General features: G+C 35.2%; 1 protein-coding gene across 4 annotated transcripts in view; it reads left to right on the forward strand.

Moving 5' to 3' along the window:
- The window catches only part of MACROD2 (mono-ADP ribosylhydrolase 2), a 1,127,501-nt gene that overhangs the window by 679,255 nt on the left and 427,577 nt on the right, over positions 1-20,669 (forward strand). For all 4 annotated transcript variants that reach the window (XM_026668493.2, XM_087948725.1, XM_026668495.2 and 1 more), the window contains exon 8: positions 8,737-8,810. In XM_026668493.2, coding sequence (XP_026524278.2) covers positions 8,737-8,810 — 74 coding nt within the window. The remainder of the gene's footprint in view (positions 1-8,736; positions 8,811-20,669) is intronic.

The following is a 20,669-nucleotide window of genomic DNA, read 5'->3' on the forward strand; positions in this document are numbered from 1 at the left end:
AAACGGAGCCTTTTAGATATATCTAATAGAGGCTTACACTCATCTTTCCATTGTTCTGTTCACTTGATATTTCATTCACTATGTGGAAATAGCAGTATATTCCCTGATAAGGCGCATGCCATTGAATTCTGAGGAAAAAATGTTTATAATCCCTTTATTTAAAAAAGTCTCTTTCCTAGTGATTTAGGTAAAGTGATTTAGACAAAGCTGTTACCCAAGCATCCTTTTGCTTAAATTATAATGCATGGTAAACAAGTAAATCTTAACACCATACGTTTTGAGTCTGTTATAAACACTATTATTTATATTTACCCCGTGTCCCTAATTACTAGTCTCACTCCTATCTACCACTATAGTTTTAAGGAAATGGCTTACAAAATTGATTGGCATTTAATCCAGTGCCTGCAATGGCATTTTATCATCCAGGCTCAGACGGGACAGGTGATAAGTAACTGCTTACAATTTTTCAGAAAGGTAAATCTTCTTTTTCTGTTTACTTTCAACCCTAATCCTTTGTCAACTAGACAAATATTTGTAGTGGCGTGTTGGTTAGAATACTGTATTGCAGGCTAACTCTGCCCCCAGCCAGAAGTTCGGTCCTGACTAGCTCAGCCTTCCATCCTTCTGAGTTTGCAAAATGAGGATCCAGATTGTTGGAGGCAATAGGCTGAGTCTATAAGCCCCTTAGAGCAGTGGCCCCCAACCTTTTTTTGTGCTGCGGTCATCGGCATCACAAAATGATCCGCGGCCTGGTACCGGCATCAGCACGCATGACAAGGCAAGGTGAGCCGAGCGACCGCCAGCCAGCCATCCCCCGCTTCTCCCCGCCACCTTCAACTCCTCCTTTGTACCTTTGTCGATGGGCTTCGCCGGGATGGCTTCAGGACGGTCGCTCGGCTTCGCCTTGCCTTCAGGTGCTGAAAGAATCCCCATGCCTTAGTTTCGTTCAAGCCCCCTTCGATGAAACTAAGGCACGAGGATTCCTTCAGGACCCAAACACCACTTTCCAACTGGAAAAGCTCACCCGAAGCACTTTCTCGTTTCAAACAAGATGGCGGCGCCCAGCAAACCGGCGGCCTGGTAGGAAATGTTCCACGGACCGGTGCCGGTCTGCAGCCCGGTGGTTGGGGACCCCTGCCTTAGAGAATCTGGTAAAGAACTGTGGAGTGATATATAAGTGCTATTGTTATTGCTATCCCACAATATGTCATACTTCTCTTAAGTGAGTCTTCTCCCAGCCTCATCAACATCTCATACTTCCTAATTAGCTTAAACTGATCAGTCCATTTTAGGCTTACCTACCATCTTTATTCTAGACAGAAACCAATAGACCAAAAGGCTATCTTCAACAGCCACTATAACTGTCTAAACAGGGGTGGGTTTCTACCGGTTCTGTCCACCTCTGTAGAACCGGTAGCTCTGAACAGCAGCAGACATAGAACTGGTTCTATGTCTGCTGATGTTTTTGCCCACACACCCACCCGGGCTCTTACCTGATCTTTATTTCCTGATTTTTCAACTTCAGCTGCCAAACGAGGCACAGCTGCAGTTAAAAAAGCAGGAAAAGAGGGCTGTTTCAAAGGCTGCTTCTCTGCACACAGCATGCTGATGACGATTTACAGGCGTGAGGCTCGCAGCCTGCAGGGAAGCTCGTAAATCCCGAACTGGTAGTTAACCCTGTTGTATCCCACCCCTGTGTCTAAACCATTTTAGTTCTTAGAAATATCTTTTAACTGGCAGCGAAAACTTCATTTTTCAGCTTCTTCTTTCTAAAATCCTTTCTGATCTTAACTTGTCCTCTGGAAGTTTTTAAGACTTTCCATTCATGCTGTCTTCCTCTTGTGAGACGTTTATACAGGTCCTATTCACATAGACTAACTGTAAAGGAAAATTAAGAGCCAAAAAATTTCAGGTTACTCTTCTGGCCTCCAGTTCACTAAGACTCTGAGTGCCTTAGCTGCCTGAGTGAGAACTCTTCCATCCATTTCCACTCCGCTTCCTTAAGGTAAAGGTAACTCATTAGAGCAAATGTTTCCATGGGTTCAGGCATGTAGAAGGAGATGTTCTCTTACAAATGCAAAGAAATTCAGGTCCCCAGTCCAATTGTACAGAAAGAGTTATTGAATAAGAGTTCAAATTCACATTCAACTTACTTATTTACAGACCAATAGAAAAATAAAGATTTAAAAGAGTTGTCACAGCAGGTGGCAGCATCTGCTTGACCTTGTCTGGATTAGGAAGTGTAGCAGATTTGGGAATTCCAGGGGTGTAGGCTAGACTGGAAAGTCAGAATTCCTCATGCTATATGATCTCATACACTGACTTTCATCTAGTAAGTTAGCCACAAAGAAGCAGGGAAGAGCATTAACTAGAACAAGAACAATTGCCTAGGATTCATGCTACTTAATTTGAATGACTGAAGGATAGTCAAATTAGAGAGGTCAGGGAGCATTTATTACAGAAGGTTACCTAGGTAGATGAGGATGAATGAGAAACTAACAATTTTCTTGTCAGGTAGCCCTGTTTATGCGCAAAGAGATACTAGCATGGAAGAAGAAAGAAATATGAAATAAAACATCTATCCCAACCAACCAATTTGAACATACATTTAAGGATGGCAGATGTGTCAGCCTCATGGAGTAAATAGGAATCACAACCAGATGAGCTAATTTTACTTCATTGTAAAGCAGGGGTGTTAAACTCGCATCGTCATGGCATCGTCACATGACGTATCACAACTTTTTCCCCCTTCGTTAAACTGGCCATGGTCATGGGCGTGGCTAGCCTGTGATGCATCTGGACTGTGGGCCGCGAGTTTGACAATCCTGTTGTAAAGCTACATTGACAGAATTTTGCAAGAATAAGTTCTCTTCCTCCATCTCCTTTGTAGCCTGAGAAATTAGGAAGATTCTCTTCTGAGCCTCTTGCCCCTTCCACTATCTAGCTATGGGTTGTGTTGTCTCTTATCTGACCATTCCCTTGGCAATGTCTCTTTGCCTAGTCTCCCACGGTCTTTCTCACCATTACAAGATGGCTTTTCTCAGAAATTCATGGCAGATATCATTTTCTCATATAATAAGGCCGGGTCTTATTTTTTTTTTGAGCCCAAAAAATGGCTAGGCCGTCTTTTCGGGTGACTTAATCCCCCCTTGCATCTTTGGGCGGGCAGGTAGCGATGGCTTGGATGTTGACCTCAGCGTTGGTGGGGCACTTCATATTGGGGTCAACGCAGGCAGCACCATATCCGGGTGTGCAACAAAAGTACTTCCTAATGGCAAGCCCCCACCATTCCCCCATTTCGCATGTTTTAATATAGGCCTTAATTTGGGGAGGGGCTTAATTTCATTTCATGCCTATAAAACATGCTGGGACTTCCTATTGGGAGGCCATATTGTTGGAGAAACAGGGTATCATTTTCAATGAACTGCTATTCATAATTGACATACACTCTAATGATTAGCTTCATGGTAGCATAAGTGAAAAGGTGCTCTTACATTCATGTTCTTCTTATGAGCATCACATGTTGTGTTATTGATTACTGTAGAAATAAAATGCTTAATGTCATAAGCCTTTGGTTGACTCCAATAGCATTTCTCTTTTTTAATGATTATATGTCTATACAGGTGATTAGATTAATTGCTATCTTTAATACTCTAGATAACAGTGGGAAGTCAAGGGACACAAAGTAAATCAGCGGCACTGTCTGTGCAGAATAGATAATGAGTAGGTGCTTCTTCTTCCCCTTAATTTAGAGATAGCATTCATAAAGATCTTGTCTATATACTGATGAACCCAACCTCTATGCATTAATTTAATTCGTCTTCTGTAACAGCGATATAGGGAACTCTCAGGATATATAATTACGTTTGCCACATTGTACAATTTTTAAACTTTATACCCCTGGGGATTAGAAAGAAGCTGAAATAGTGGAGCTGCTGCTGCCGCTGCTCCCCCACACCTGAATGGATCTAATTTGCAGTTACTTTCTCAACTTTATGTCAAGCAAACCAATACCAGGGTCTAGCAAACCACCAAACTAGATTTAGATAGTACATTCAACGGTGCTAAATTAAGGTACTCATAGCGAACCACAAGTTATGCATTATGGTTAAGATCTGATCCATGGACTGAGAAGAGATGATAGATTTAGTTCTACCACAATGTATCTTAATGTGTTGTATAAATGCCATCAACATATCAGCTGGCTCTTTAATACTATTTTTTTTTTAGGTACATAATTATTGATAGCTGCCTTACATTCTTGGCTTGTCAAAGAGCTAGGCAGATACAACATGGTAGTCTCAGTATTGAGAAGCAGTAATATGTACAGAATGTAGTGCAGCAGATGGATGAGAATTTATTTATTTATTTATTTTCGCAAAGAACTTCTCAAAATCCAATAATTCTATTTCATTCACTGATTTCATATAAATATATTTCACCACCCTCCTGGCAGATCCTGGGAACATCACTTAGGAACTTTGGTATAAGTAAACATTAGCACTCGGCTATGCTAATATACCTAAGATTAAACAACGACATGTTTGTAAGAGTGAATTTATGGCAGTTCCTGGAAGGTTGTTGACGTTCAATATTCCAGTTGATGCACTATACAGATTAAGTGTGTACTAAATCAATGCTAATAAAAACAATAATTCAAATGACTAGAGCAAAGTCTCCCCACCTCCTCCCTTTTGCCAAATGCACCTTCAGTGGAACACTTTTTAAATTATGAGGTAGGAGTTACACATTTCCAGTGTTGCTTGAATGTTAGTTTTACTGATGCTTGAGTATCAGTTTTACTGGGTGAAGTCCCTATATTACTGTACATATCATATTCAATAATTATTTTCAGTTTTCTAGACCCATGTCTACACCGAGTTCTCTCTAAAATGGCATCATCCTGATTTTTTTATATATCTTTCTATACCTCAACACATAGATTGTGATGCATTTATCAAAACATCACATTCATGGCTTGAGACCTACAGCTGTTCAACACTAAAATGGTCTTCTGAATACACCTCTGCTGCTAGTAACATTAGTTAGAAAAGATTTATGTTCACTGTCAAGCTTTTTCTTCAAATGAACTTGGAGAAAGAAAATCTTCTGTTTTCGACATTACATCAAGGACGTCTTGATTTCAGCATTCCAACAATGATCATGTCCTTCAGTTATGACAAGCATGAATATTATTGGCAGCCTGGAAGTGCATTTTTCTATATTTCAAGTTTCAATTCTGCACATCTGTTAAAAGAACCAATGATTAAATTTCTAGTTTTAAATATTTCTTTAAAATTGCAATCTTTCCTGTTTGGTTATTTTAAAAAGGGGAAGGGAAGGGAAAGGGAAAGGAAGTGAAACTACCGCAAGATAGTTTTCCAGCCATCATAATTTCATAGAGAAATTATCTAATTTAGTCAAATTTCTGATTAGCTGAGACCTAGATGAATGTTTCCTGATCTACATTCATTTTACTGTATGAATTGCTCTGAAAACAAAATATTGTATAGCTCATAAAGACATGTAAACAATTATATTAAGGTCAGTGAGTTGTTTTTAGAAACAGCAACGAAGTCTGCAGAAAAACAGAAGAGATTCAGCAGATGGATTATGTTAGCAAATACCAATCCATACCTATTTACTGCTGTATATAGGCTTTCAGGCAACACTAGATTTCACAGTTAAACGTGCCAAAGAATGCTATTCTTCCATTGTGCAATCATTAAATTGCACTGAAGTGAATCTCTTTCCTGGCAATTTTCCATTTAATCTCCTATACTTGCAGAAATAGCCTGTTTCCATTTTCCTGAAGTACATCTTGTGAAATGTGAGCCATAGAGTACTTGAATATCTGTTAAAGGGGTTTTAAGGGGTGGGCGAAGAGGATGGGGTGTTGTATTATTTTAACTGATAAAACAAGCAAACATTTTCACTCAGGTTTTATTGGTCATCATATATCTATGAGAGGAGAACTCCAGTTTTTCCATGCAACCTGAAAATCAGTAAAACAAGGTGGTAGCATTTATCTACATTCTATAAAAATGTGGCATTTTAAAAAAAAGCAAATTACAATCATCATTTTTTTTCATTTTAGAATTTCCTGCTAAGAAATTATGTTTGCATTTTACAATCCAGACACACAATATCTGACAATGGAAGGCAGTTTGGTGGCCTTTTCATTTTTTTGCAGACTATGTTTTTGTTATAGTAGAAATTATTGTACAATGTGGGTTAAGATACCACAACAATTACCATGGCTGTAGGCTTCCCTCAGTTTTCATGGACCAATGTGTTTTGTTCACAGGAGACATTTTATGACCCTTCTCTTTCATATTTTCAGGGCATGGCTTGCATATATATGAAATTTTGCAGGGCAGATAACTCCATGAACATGTGCAGCTGAAGACAAAGCCAGAAGGTGCAATCCCCATTTTTATAGCAAATGGAAAAATGGCCTTCTGGCATCTGTCTATTGATGGATTTGGCTAGGATCTTTGATGATATATTGGCTCCTCTAATGAAAGTTATTACTTAGCTTTGGAAGGAGAGAATGGGCTCAGCTTAAAATTGGAAGGCCAGATTCCTGAAAGAAAGTAGATATGTGCGTGTAAATAACATCGACTTTGTCAGGTGGATCTCCTTTAAATTGGTGTGTCGCTTGTCTCTGTCTTCTGGCTAATGCTCTCTTGACTCTTTGTGCTTTCCTCCTTTTTAGTATTCTAAAGGCATACTTGCTACAGCACCTAAGCTAGGGTCTCTCTTATTACATTTACCTGTTTTATTTTTTTGCAAAATTGAGCCCTTAGCCAGAATTGTTTGAGCTGCTTCCCCTTAACAATTGGTTACCTGTGAGACTCCTCAAGTTCATTTCACTCGACTAAATTGATTCCCACATGATTATGAAGATTGCTTTTTTGCTGAAGGCCATTGTGGAAGAGAAGAGTCCCATATCATTGTAAGTAATAACGCGGCTCAAAAATAAAAATCCGTGAAAATAGTTGGCAAACTGTCTGTGTAGTTTTAATCGCACAACTCATATCCTGTACAGAACCTTCCACAGTTGTGTGTACTAGGCTCTTGCGTGCTTTATCCTTTCTGTGGCCTCCTCCTATTTTTAAGATATTGATCAGGTTTAAATAGATCAGGAATATTCAAAATGTCAAAGCTGTTTGGCTTTCTGCATATATGTACAGAAGGTATATATGTACCATATATGTATGTGAATATGAGTGCGTGTGCATGTATGCATGATATTGTAGCATAGGATCTTTAAGAATTTATTACAGCAGAGTAGGAAGTTGTATACAATGCATAAATCTTTGATATATGGCAGTAGGATTGATACTGTTAAAAAACTGAAGGACCACAACCTATTGGTATAGAAAGTTCTCCAGCTGCTCTTATTTGGCAAGATTTCTCTCTCCATTTTTGCACTGCTGTGCCGTTCAATTAGACTTCCTTTTCAAGTGGTGGGATTTTGTTGCTATTGCACAAAGTACTCATTGAAAGGTAAGCTAGCTTCCTTTGAGAAGTACTTGATCCATGTTCTCAAACTGTACTGTACAGTTAATTCTGAATACAGATAAAAACAATTTTCCTACTCCCTCTTGAAAATGAAAGGAACATAGTAAGAGAATAGGAACTATTAACTCAGTGCTGCCTTTGAATATTCTTTGTCTGTCTCTGACTCTCTCTCTTTCTCTCTCTCCCTCTCTGTATACACATACAGTACATATATTGTATATTATATTTTTTCCTTTAAGCTTTCCATCAGTGGAAGGAAGGAAGGAAGGAAGGAAGGAAGGAAGGAAGGAACTTTTCTTATCAGACTTAACATTTGTAAAGCTTTTTAGAGATTGCTCCTATGTAGCTGAATAAACAACCTATATAAATTTTGATATGTGCATGTACTGCTTTATCATAACTTTCAGCTAGGGCACTATAGTATAAATATTAACATTTTCAAGGTGAATCATTCTTTAAAGGGAAAAAAATGTTTGTTTTGAAAAGAGCCTGTGCATAAACAACCACAGATTTGAGTCAACTGAAATACGGTTGAGGTACTCTGGGTGTACATACTATTCAATATAGTTCATCATCAGACAGGATAGAAAAATAAGGCAGGGGATCAATGCAGGGGAAACTATTTGCTGAAGGGATTAGAAACTTACTTGGAGTATGTATGGTGGATATATTAGATTTGCTGGTTTTAAAATATATAGTTCTTAAAGTAGTATTTGCATGGATTCAGTTATGTGCATCCCCACTAAAATAATTCTTCTTGCAAATCTTTTAATCATATCTGTCAACTTTTCAAATGGCAACAAGGGGGGAATTAAAGGTTTATCCTCCTTGATTTCTTTTCTTGAAGACAAAGATAAATAAAGCAGAAAGGTTGCTTGTCATGGCTAGCTACTACCTGAGTACTATCTTCTTAATTTTTTTATTTTTTATTTTATTTTCCTCTTCTTCTGTCTCCTTAGGATTATGTTGACTATTAAATGCATTTAATTCATCAACAGTTTTTTTAAATAAATAAATAAAGGTAGTACTTATAAACAGGGTATATAAATGTGGTATCTAAATAGCAGGTAATGCAACTAATTTAGTATCAATTAAGAAAAGACTGCTGACTAATATGAATGAATGTATATCCATAACACATGTTGTACAGTTATATATAATGATATATATAGTATGCACATACATAACTGATTTTCTTTCTGATCTTAGGTTTTCCAAATGAGCCAGCTGCAGTCATTGCACTTACCACAGTCAAGGAGTGGTTAAGCAAGAATGAAAATGAGGTATGGTTATAGACAAGCTCTTATGTTAAGATTTGTGCTTCATTGTGTGCCTTTAAAAAATGTCAGAGAAGTAGAATACTGATTTTTAGTATGTGTGGTAAATAATATACCCTGAAGTCAAAGTATGTATAGTAACATGCATACACACATCAAACATATATAGAGATTATAGAAAGTCATTCATATTAGGGGGGGAAAGTCTCCGCTGTAGATTTTAGATAAAAATATAGAAAAGAAAACTGACATGGTGGTCCATTGATTCTGCCCTTTGAGTTTGTTTTCTTTTTAATTGATTCATTTATTATTTGTAATTAGTGTTCCTATATTTTATTTATTTTTAATTTTTGGTGGATGGTGGATATGTGTTTACCCTAAGCATGTTTAAACTCAGTTACTGATGATCATGATGTTGATCAGATAATGACATATAAAAGAGTCCGTGGTACTTTCCAAGGCTTTTACACACATGTTCAGGCTTGTTATGAGTGAATGATGAATTTAGGTAATCCTAATGGTAAACCTAAATTCTTCAGAATTTAATTGTTTAATGTAGCAGCACTATATATAGTGTAGTATTGGAGGAATAGGAGATGAGAGAGTAGAAAAAAAAATCCTGACATGTTAAATTGATTAAACAACCAGCGAATTTTGTGATGATCGTAATTATTTGCAATGCAATCCTACTCATATTTACCCAGAAGTAAATTCCATTGAACAATTAAATTCTGAAGAATGTAGGTTTACAGTATGTGGGCTGCAAGCTTTCTGCCAAGACTGTTAAATGGTAATAAATGATTTGTGTTTTGGTATCTCTCTGTTGTCATTTTGTCTTTGCTCCTTTTTTTTTTTTTTTTTGCAACCCAGGTATGATAATCCTAGTGGAATTTGCTTCTAGTCTATAGGACTGCAGCTTTTAACTAAAATTTTGAATGAGAGATTTCATTTAGAATAATTTAGAGGTACATTCATTTGTATTGACCTTGCTATGGTTTAAATGAAAGCTGGGAAATTTAACCATTTTATTTGAAAGTATTGTATGAAATGATTCAGACTTTAATTATTATATGCATTTGCCTGCATACTTTTCTTGTTGTTCCATTGTGCTTTTTTACTTTCACACATTTTATTTGTAGGACTTTTCAAACATTTATTTAGTTAGCAGTGTATGTATTGTATTTCTATACTGCCATGTCTTCCAAAACTTCACACCGGAATATTGTAATCAGATTAATAGGTTGAATCCAAAGTAGTCCATTCACACTTGTAAGATGTTCCTCATACGTATAAGAGCTGCTTTCATTAGATTAATAAGAATGACACTAAATCATTAAATAATGTTACTGCTCAAATAATTTATATACTGATTTGCATGAATTTGTGCATTTTTTTGCATAATGGCCATAACGAAGACGAGTATGTCCTGCTACCAAAGTACAGCATAATTAATTAATTCTAATCAGTAACAGAAGTCACTTTTGTAGCATGAAAACTAAAGTCAGTATAACATTAATTTAAAAACCCCATAAGCACTTGTATGTACCTTCACAAATATTCTTTTTTCATACTGCTTTGGATTCAGAGCTGATTGTTAGCATTTATAGAGATTAAACCAATAAGGCATATTTTTAAAAAGAAAGGCTTAGATTTTTCAAATAAAATTTAGCGAGCTAACGTATCAAAATTAAATTTTAAAAATGTTTCATAGGTTAATAAAATAGCTGCTCTTGTCTTTTCGCCAAGGCTTTTGAGATGTCAAAAGACAGGAAAGACTTTCAAAAAAAGCATGAGATTAAGCATCTGAAATATGCTCTACAGATGTCAGCAATTCTTAAGGAAATATATTTAGGATTTATTACTGAATTGCCATTTCAAATGAACAAGAATCTAAGTTCTTACAAAATACAGTATATCTTACTGCATTAAAGGGTATAGAATCAAAGTTACTATATACTAATTACAAAAGTCAGCAGGTTGGAAACAATTTTCTACAAAACCTGTTGAATTGTGATGGTATACATTTTTTTTTTCTGTAGAAATACTTTACAAGCTGCTGAAACAAGTAGAGTAAAGTGTACCCTGGGAAAAAAAGCCACAGATCAAATGATGAGTTGTTCTCTATAAATTAGTGTGGTCTTAAAATATAAACTGAGGTGGAACTAATTTCTGAACACGTTTGAAGTCTCCTGATTTGCAGTTAGCAGTAAATCAAATTTAGAAGTTAGTAAATAGCAGTATATTGTATGTACAGAAATCGGTTGCATTTGCTTTACAAGAATGGCAATTATCAGCAATATTGGACCAATTTTCTGCAGCTATTTTAGTTTATATCTTCACTAAACTGCATTTTCACTTTTTGAAATGTAATCTAAGGTTTAATGCAATTATTCAGATTACAGAATAAAGCCTGGCTTCATGCTAGAAGAAATTATCCCTCAGAAGGAATTAATTTGAGAAAAGCATGTTAATCCCATTCAGTAAAAGGTTGCTGGTTTGGTGATTAGGTCAAAGATACTGCCTCTTGTTTGTTCATATTAATATTACAAAAGAAGGCAATTTTGGGCTACTGGCTTCAATGATAATTTCTCTTTCCTTCACATAAATCTTTGCAACACACTGTGCTTATTTTGGATGCTTCCATCTGAAATGTGCATTCTGTAAAAAGATCCAAAATGGCATGATATTGTACACGTTGTGATATATATTTATAGTTGTATAAATATGGAAATGAAGGCTTAGAATTAGAGTTAACTGCTATAGAAATTAATGGTGAAAAATAGTTTAGCTTCCACTTCTTGCAAGAAATGTTGCATGGTTTGGTTTGGTTTGGTTTGGTTTGGTTTGGTTTGGTTTGGTTTGGTTTGGTTGAGTTGGGTTCTATGCATACTTTATTTACTAAATTTTATTTAGCTCATCTGTTTCTTGGCTGATGTTATTATCCCTTGCAGCTTAGGGTTTCTAATTGACTACATTGGCTTAATGCTTATTTAGTACCATTGCTGTATTTGCTGTATTATTAAATGTTGTACCTTATGATTCTTGACTCTTGACGAATGTATCTTTTCTTTTATGTACACTGAGAGCATTTGCACCAAGACAAATTCCTTGTCTGCCCAATCGCACTTGGCCAATAAGGAATTCTATCTATTCTATCTATCTATTTGGAGATGTATTTACCATTGATCTGGCATCTACCCACACAAATACTCCTCCCATTATTCACTCATGGCAGACCAAAGCCAATGAGCAAAAAAAAAAAAAATTCTCTATCACAAAGATTTCAAATCAATTTGCCCCTAGAGCAAGTGAACAAACGTACAGTTGGTGGTATAGTTTTATTTATTTGCTAAGGGTTTTTGTCAACTATTTTAAATCTCATATTAAAAAGATCAAAATAGATCAAGGAAAGGAAAAGGAGGAAAAAGGTAGATTTCTTCCAAAAGAGACCAAAGGGATAAATTATTAATAGAGACTTATTTCTAGCTTATTTCTGTTAAATTGCTGGCCTTTATGCCTGAATGTTTCTAGAAGGGAGGCTTGAAACATACAATTTCCTCCTTCTCTTCTGATGTAAAGGTCCAGGGTAGTTTCTTGATGTGATTCCTAAGAGACTGAAAATGAACCCATCAAGGGGCCTTGTTTACAAAACTCTGGATGACATTCTAGATATTTAAATACTATTTGAGGTATAGTTGAATGTTTGAAGGCATGATCTACAATATAATGAAATGTTTAATTACCACAGCTGATTGTTACAATAAGGAATTCTAATGGGGAAAGGCACTGATGTACCAAAGGTAATACTTATAGGCAGTAGAAAACCTTGAGTGGAACATTCAATATGTTCAGAGGTAGCACTTACAGCATATACCTATCCCATCATTCCCTTTCCTGATAAGATGTATTACAGAAAGCATAAAGATGGAAAAAGAAATAGTGGATTAATTAATTACTAGAGCTAAGGCTCCTGCTCTTGAGTCGGAGAAAGTACAGTCATGATGAGGAGATTATGGTATTCTTTTTAAATGACTAATAACCATGTTGTTTGAGGGCAGTAGCAATTTTTTTATTTATAGTAGGGATGTCAAACTCGCATTGTCATGGTGATGTCACGTGATGTATTGGGATTTTTCCCCCTTTGCTAAACTGGGCAGGGGCAGCATGTGATGCATCCGGGCTGTGGGCCACGAGTTTGACACCCCTGATTTATAGCCTTAGCTGATAGAAGCTATTTGACCCATCTATGCAATATTAACACTACAGCGTTTCTGTCTTTTATTTAATGGGTGTGTGGCATTCTGTGTTTTCTGTTAAATTGTGTGATTTGGTCCTGGGCTGTAAATAAATAAATAGGCAGCTCCTAGTAATGAATTTATGAATGAATGAACTTAAACAGTGCTAATACTAATAACAAATTATAATTATTAGATATCTTTATGTATAACAATAAGAACAAACAATCTTAATAGCAATTGATAATATATATTTTTTGAACTTAGAATATGCTCACAAATGAACCTGGGTTTTTTCATTTGTTCATTCATTTCAATGAATCTTTCATTATCCAGCAGGGAACCTCATCTCTGAAACATCTCATTAAGCAGAAATGTTGGCCATAGTTTTTAGAAAACAAGAGGAGAAAACATTTTCCTTAGAAGACCTTTGGTTTCATTATACTTAATTAAGTACAGATAGTTTTTGACTTACAACCACAACTGACCTCAAAATTTCCATTTCTAAGCAAGCCAGTTGTTAAGTGAGTTTGGCTCATTTTATGACCTTTCTTGCCACAACTCTTAAGGGAATTATTGCAGTTGTTAAGTTAGTAACACAGTTTCTAAATGAATCTGGCTTCCCTACTGACTTTGCTTCTCAGAAGGTTGCAAAAGGTGATCACATGACTCCAGGACATTGCAACTGTCATAAATACATGCCAGTTGTCAAATATCCGAATTTTCATCATGTGACCATGGCGATGCTGCTACATTGTAAGTGTGAAAAATGGTAATGTCACTTTTTTCAATGCTGTTGTAACTTCGAACAATCACTAAACAATTGATTGGACTACCTGTATACATCTTTGGATATGTTTACTTCCTCTCTCCCCCACTCTCTTTACTTCTTATTAAGGATCTATGTAGATATTTCTGTAATGTTAGTAGCAACAATAAACAATCATTGAATCAGTTTTGAGTGTAAGGATCAGTAAATTAACAACATATCATTTCTTTTTAAATGCAGTGTTCTCTGGGTAGTTGAACATTAGTTCCTTCTATTCCTATATTCTAATTAAAGTAATAATCACAAGTTGTTGATTGAAGTGAAAATCAGCCACCATCCTGCTGTCATCTAGCTTTAGTCAATAATGGGAAAATTTATTTTTTCAACTTTGTACTTTAAAAAAGTTATTAACTTAATATATAATACAACTTTTCATTATATTAAAGATAATTCATGTTTATTTAGTACTTCCTATGAACTTGCCTTCATCCACTATTTTTTTCCTGTTCTTTTAAATGATTCAAATAATCTTTTCTTTTTAAATAAAATGTTATTAGAATTTTAATTACAGAATAAAAAGCAGCAAGAACTAATATTTGGAGTGAAAAAAGGGGGAAAAATTTATTCTAATCTTTAATACCATAACTCATAACTTCATTTTTTTCTATTTCCCACAAAAGTCAACAAGGGCTTTCCAGTCATCATTAAACTTAGGTAATGTCTATCTTTAATTATAACAACCACTATGGCCATTTTTGCAAGTTCCATCCTCTTAATTATCCATTCTTTCAATGTGGATAAGGTGAAATTATTCCACCTTTGTGCATATAATAATTTCCCTGCAGTTGTTGTACAGTACATATAGACAAAATTTCATAATCCCCCCCCCCAGCTGCTTATCCATCAAGCTGAAAAGAAAAAAAATCTGATTTCAATTGTAAATGAATTTTTACAATCTTCTGTATTATTTTAGATATAAACCTGAGTCCAAACTTTTCCAGCTTTTTCATGTGTCTATCAAACATGACAAAAAAATCCCTTCTTGTTGATCAGCTAGCCATTTCATAATAAAAATAATTATAATAATTATTAATTAAACATTACTTCTATTTTTAAGGTGTTAACTTTTAATTAATTAAAAGAAATAAGAGTGTAGTCTTCTCTCAGAGGAGCATGTGCTATTATTGTTACTGGATCATGTTTGCATTTCTGAAATGGAGACAATATTTCATTAGATATCTTACTAATGAACTACGATATATCAGTAGAAAAGAACTTCGGAGTTCAAAGGATTGTCTTATCGTAGTTATGTCAGAGTTCTAATAAGAAGAGCCCACAAGACAAGGTCATTAGTGAACATCCTACAGTTAGTACAGTTAGTATTCAAAGCACCTCAGTGCTTCCGACATGAAAGCAGCACCCAGTATTCAAAGATTTTAGCGTAAGCCTACATGACCTTCTTAAATGTAATGCCAGATCAGAGGGCATCTGCATGGATTCTAAGGCTTCTGGATGCTTTAATTTTGGAGAATTACATTTATATTTAAGTACCTTTTGATTCTCTAGATGCATTTGGTAAGCATCATCTAACATTTGGTAGCTAGGCTTCATGGGAACCAGAACACAGTAACATTGGAAGAGGAGACAATTGATCACTGTATCATTTTATGGTACAACAATTGTCCTAGTTCCTTGAACTCTGCAACTTTTGCTGTTTTGGTAATCAAGCACTTGGTTGATTCAGAGCTATAACTTGGAGAAATAATCTAGTTAATATTTATTATTCCTTGGATTTCTTCATGGAGTTATCATTGATGTCTAGAAAGTGGGAAGCAGGAAATTAAGACCAAAATCTTTTTTAGAACATTATATACCTAACTAATACTATCCTAATTGCTCTTGGCATATGTTTGCAATTCCAAGATAAATTTTGATGTACCTCAAAATATCTTTGTAGTTCTGTTGTTAAGAAATACTAAATGCTATCAAATTTCCACTTCTACTTAGGAGTGGAATACCTTGTTAAGAACTAGATGCCAGTCAACACTTCTTCATAAAACTTTGTATATGATTATTACATTTTGTCAGGTTTCATGCAGATGGAAACTTAAACTAGAAGGCTTACAGCCAAATGACATAGCTCTAATACTTCACAGAAACTAGAACAATTCTTAATAATGAAGAAGACTCTCTAGTGACATATCTCTTCAATGGTAGTTTTATACACTGACAATGTTAACAGAGGCTAATGAAAGCTAAGTGGACAATATAGTTCTGGAGATTGTGATGTCTGTCGCTTCTTTTATATATATGTATGTATATACATACATACATACATACACAGACAGACAGACATAGTATGTTAAACCTATATAGTATATAGGTTTAAAGCTTGCCTTTTTTCCTCCTGTCTATATATTATAATGGAATAAGAGTTGCTTATTTCTCAGAGACATAACTGACTAGCATATTTGCATTATTAAAATGGACCAGTCTGGACTCAAACCCCTTCTTTTGGACTTTAACCATTCAGGCCTTCACAATTATTAAAAGTAACAACTTGATTCTCCATAATTGCTAATTAATGCCACTACAACAAAGCTCTTCACTGTATGAGTTCTTTGGTATTTATAGTAGTTATCCAACAATTGACATGTTCTATGCTATGTTTTATTTTGCATGGCTGAGCAGGAAACTATTCTTTGAATGCCAGATACAATAAATCAGCTAGTTGAAATCAAGTGACAGTTTAATTATTCTGCTTTCTTTTACAGTGCAAATACCACAGTTATTGCAGCCATGTGTTTTCAAGATAATTCAGTGTAAAGAAAATATTAACCCAAATTTATTTGAAGAGCAAATTGTTAATTATCACCAGCTTGCAATATACCCTACAATATTTATTTATCATATTTGTACAGCTGCCCATGTGACATCAAAATGACTCTGGATGGCATATAATACAATATCACTTCTACTGATATATTTCCATACTGTAATGGGATATGAACAAGTACATAGAGAATCTGTAGAGAATTGCCTTCACCAACTCAATTCCTTCCAATATAGTGTGATTCCAGTATTCCTAATTCTCCAGCTGCATTGCCAAACCTATTAAAATAGGAAAGAATCAGGATGGGAAAAGCTGCTGTATTAGGAGATTGGTTTTATTGTCTTAATGTGTACATTCTTATTTGTTGATATAATTCTGTCTGAAATCATTATTGTTGATTTCATTTTTATTTGACTTGTATTGACCCCAGCCCAGATGGTCATGTAAAAATTAATTTCTTTAACAAAGTTTATCTTGTGATGAAGTGACTTCCAGGTAATACTACAACAAACAAGGAATATGCACTGATATTACCATCCATACTGCTAATTTTTTTAGAATAGATCATCACAAGGCAGAAATTAGCAATAGATGTCTTTATAGTCCCTCTGTTATAGTACTTGTCAGTCTACTAAGTAGACAAGACCCCAAAAATCAACTTCACAGTTGAGTCTACTTTTATCAAGATTGGCTACAATATTGTGCAAGTCTGATTGTGCTGACTGCTGCTTCTTATAGTTCATGTGTCTATCTTAATTGCTTCTCAATGTTATATGATTATCATGGGCTTAAAATATGTTTTACTCTCCATGCCTGGTGATGCATCTTGCATATCTCTATGAAGGTCATCTTCTTTACTCTTCATACTAACTCAACCAATTGCCATTGGTAGACATGATAGTTGATAACTTTCTTCCTCATTTAAGTTTTTTTCCAGATATTTTCATTGCTCTTGTAATAACTATAAGGAAATACCTGCTACATTCAGATTTGTTACATAATTTGACCTTTTTAAAATCAGTTATCAGTTTTTAAGCCTATTTTGTTGTTGTTTTTGAATTCTATGTTTTAGGCAGTATCAAATTGTCCAAGGTAACTATCCCAATGCAGCAATTCATGTTATATATTCCTTCCGTTCTTAATTTCAGGAGCTTATCCATATTAGAAAATGTCAGTTGTTGTATCTTTTCTATTGTCCCTAATCTGAATGATATACTTCTTTTTTCCCCAAAAAAAATTTCATACTTCAATCACATCTGAGACTTATAGAGAATTTGTACATTATTCATAATTGTTGTTTGATGGCTCCAATATTTTCCTTGATTGCTTATATTTTTTTGTAGTAGTTAATTCTTTTGAGACATATATTATACATGGTTATTGGATCTGTTGGATTATTTCTGATATGCTAGTTGTGCCACTGACTTTGTCAGTCATTTGCATTCATTATTTAATAAGTGATCCCTTTTTTAAAATGAAGAGGTGAAATAGCACTGAGGCAGGTTTTTATTCAGTTCTAATCAAATGTTTTAAATATTTCATGTATAAATGTTCCTCTTTACTTTGCATTGTTAAAATGACCAAGATTGCTAACTACCGTTTTGAAGCTCTTTAGTGAACTTTAATTCCAGTTAGGTGATCTAGAAGGATCCTGAATTTGAATTTTCTATGTTATCATTACCAACATATCAATAAGCCAACATTTGATGCAAGATGGCTGGAGCTGCCTCCTCAAAGATAGAGGTGATAATGTTTGACAGTAGCACTAGATTTATAACATACTCCATTCAAAGAAATAACTGCATTATTTATAATGTAGAATTGTATAGATGCACAATGTCTTTGTATAAACTATTTGATATAAATATATAGGAGACCAAAGACAGTGAATTTTCCACTAGGACATTGATGCCTATTTTTATTCTTTGTAGAAAATGAATCAAAAGTCTCCCATGAATCTGAGTGGAAAAGAATGTGCATTCAGACAAATTGTCAGAATTTTGCTAGATTATTTGCCTCTGGTAGAAGTTCCATAGTTGGTTTAAGTGCAATATTTCTTTACAGAAAATCCTTTATGAAACTAAATTACCTCTGTTATGCATTTGTGCCAAAGCCCCACACCAAGCGGGTGGGGACAGAGCTTAAATCAAGCTAATTGCATGATGCAAGATCTCATACCCAAAATATGTATGATGGATTATTAAGCACCACTAATATTTGGTGAAAGCAATCCCTTAGAATCCTTGGATAGTGTTTTAATTAAAATACTATCCCAATGCAGACAATGTAATCCTATAGCTAAACAAGTATACTATATCATGCCTTCCTAATTTGGAATAGTGCAATGTGCTCTATTTGGGTCTTCCCTTGAGAAGCATCTAGAAGCCTCAACTAGTGTAGAACGTGGCAGCATGAATAGTCAATGACACTGGTTATTTGGCACGTATAATACCACTACTGTAATTCAGGGTGCTGGCTGTCACTTTTAAAGCCATTCATGTCTTTGGCCAAACTACATGAGGGACTGTCTCCCTAGTTTCTGCCCATCTTATCTGGCCTGGCAGGATAGACATGCTTTGGGTCCTGTCAGCCAAGGAATACTAGTTGGTAGGCTGAGAAGGTACTCCTCCTTAGCACCTGCCCTATAAAACATTTCTTCTGTAGAGATTAGGATGTCCCCAACTCCAATGGCCTTTCATAAGGCACTGAAGACCTGGTCTGTTCCTGGATCTGGGCCCCCAATTTAGTAAGGCTACCATCTCTTGGCTGTGCCAATGACTGTCAATTGTGATATCTTCCTTGGCAGCTATATATTTTAATTTTAATGTTGTTATTGTTTTTACTTTAATACTGTTTGCCACTCTGTCATTTGTCAAGATGGATAGCCATACAAATGGCTAATAAATAAATAACTCAAAAGAATTACATATGCTTTTTCAGATCAAGCTAAGCCAAAGTATGTCTCCTATGTTTCAATGACAGAACAGTGACACAGCTATTGTATTGTCCAGATCTACTAATTCTTCTAAACCTTGTTTTTAAAAAAACATATGAGCTGTTCAATCAGTGTCCTAATTTATAATTATCTTCAATTCATAAACTGTAGTTTGCACATGACAGTAGTTGGATCACACCTCATGCTGAACCCAGTGTGGCCTGGTGGTCACAGTGTGAACTAGAACTACCATAGCAAGACCCAGATTCAAATCTACCACTGTGAAAATCACTTTGTCTGATCTCAATATGTCAGTCCAACCCAAATAAACTCAATGTATCTCATAAGATAATGGGGTTGTGAGTGAGATTGGAAATTAGGGAATCAAATGGACTTAATTGGATCCAGAATGAACTCATTTCAAGTCTTTCATCCCCAGTGCTTTTCTTCATAAAAAGCATTACAATACTTTAATTCCTGCCAAATCGTAGTATCTCATGATACAGTTTGAAACACATGATTCTGACATTTAATAGATAAGGTGATAGCAGTCAAGTATTTCATAGATATGATATTAGACAATATGCTGGAGAAGGTTAAAGTGTCTATCCAGTTGATATGAAATGACAGAGCTGGTGTTTTGAATATTGCAAATGAGAATTGGTAGGAGTATTGTATAAAGGATGGTTATCCCAATGGGATTAGAGAAGCAGCCAGTGTAAAACTAAACAGAATACTAAGCATAATAGAGTTTAAAAAATGAACTATTAGATATTTATGATGACACACAAGGTAATGTTGTCATTTAGTCAATTCTGCAGAAGTGGTGAAAGATCTATTTGGATAATGTTTGAATAATGGATACATTTTCTTGGTATTTCAAGGAGTTTATTACTGCTTCTGACTTTCCTAATCTGTCTGTCTATGGTATGAAGGCAAAATTCTACTGCCAGGGATAATGGCAGAAATTGAATTAAGTTGATTTTTATCATAGAAGTTCAAGTCTAAATTCTGTTCCTGTCAATTTGAGAATAAGTAGGAAACTTAGTAGGGGAATCCTTAGGAGGGTCATTTGATATTTACTGGAGGATTT

This window comes from Notechis scutatus, chromosome 1 (genome assembly GCF_049901735.1).
Source record: "Notechis scutatus isolate UNSWTSFEM ecotype Mainland chromosome 1, rNotScu1.2, whole genome shotgun sequence".
Taxonomy (NCBI): domain Eukaryota; kingdom Metazoa; phylum Chordata; class Lepidosauria; order Squamata; family Elapidae; genus Notechis; species Notechis scutatus.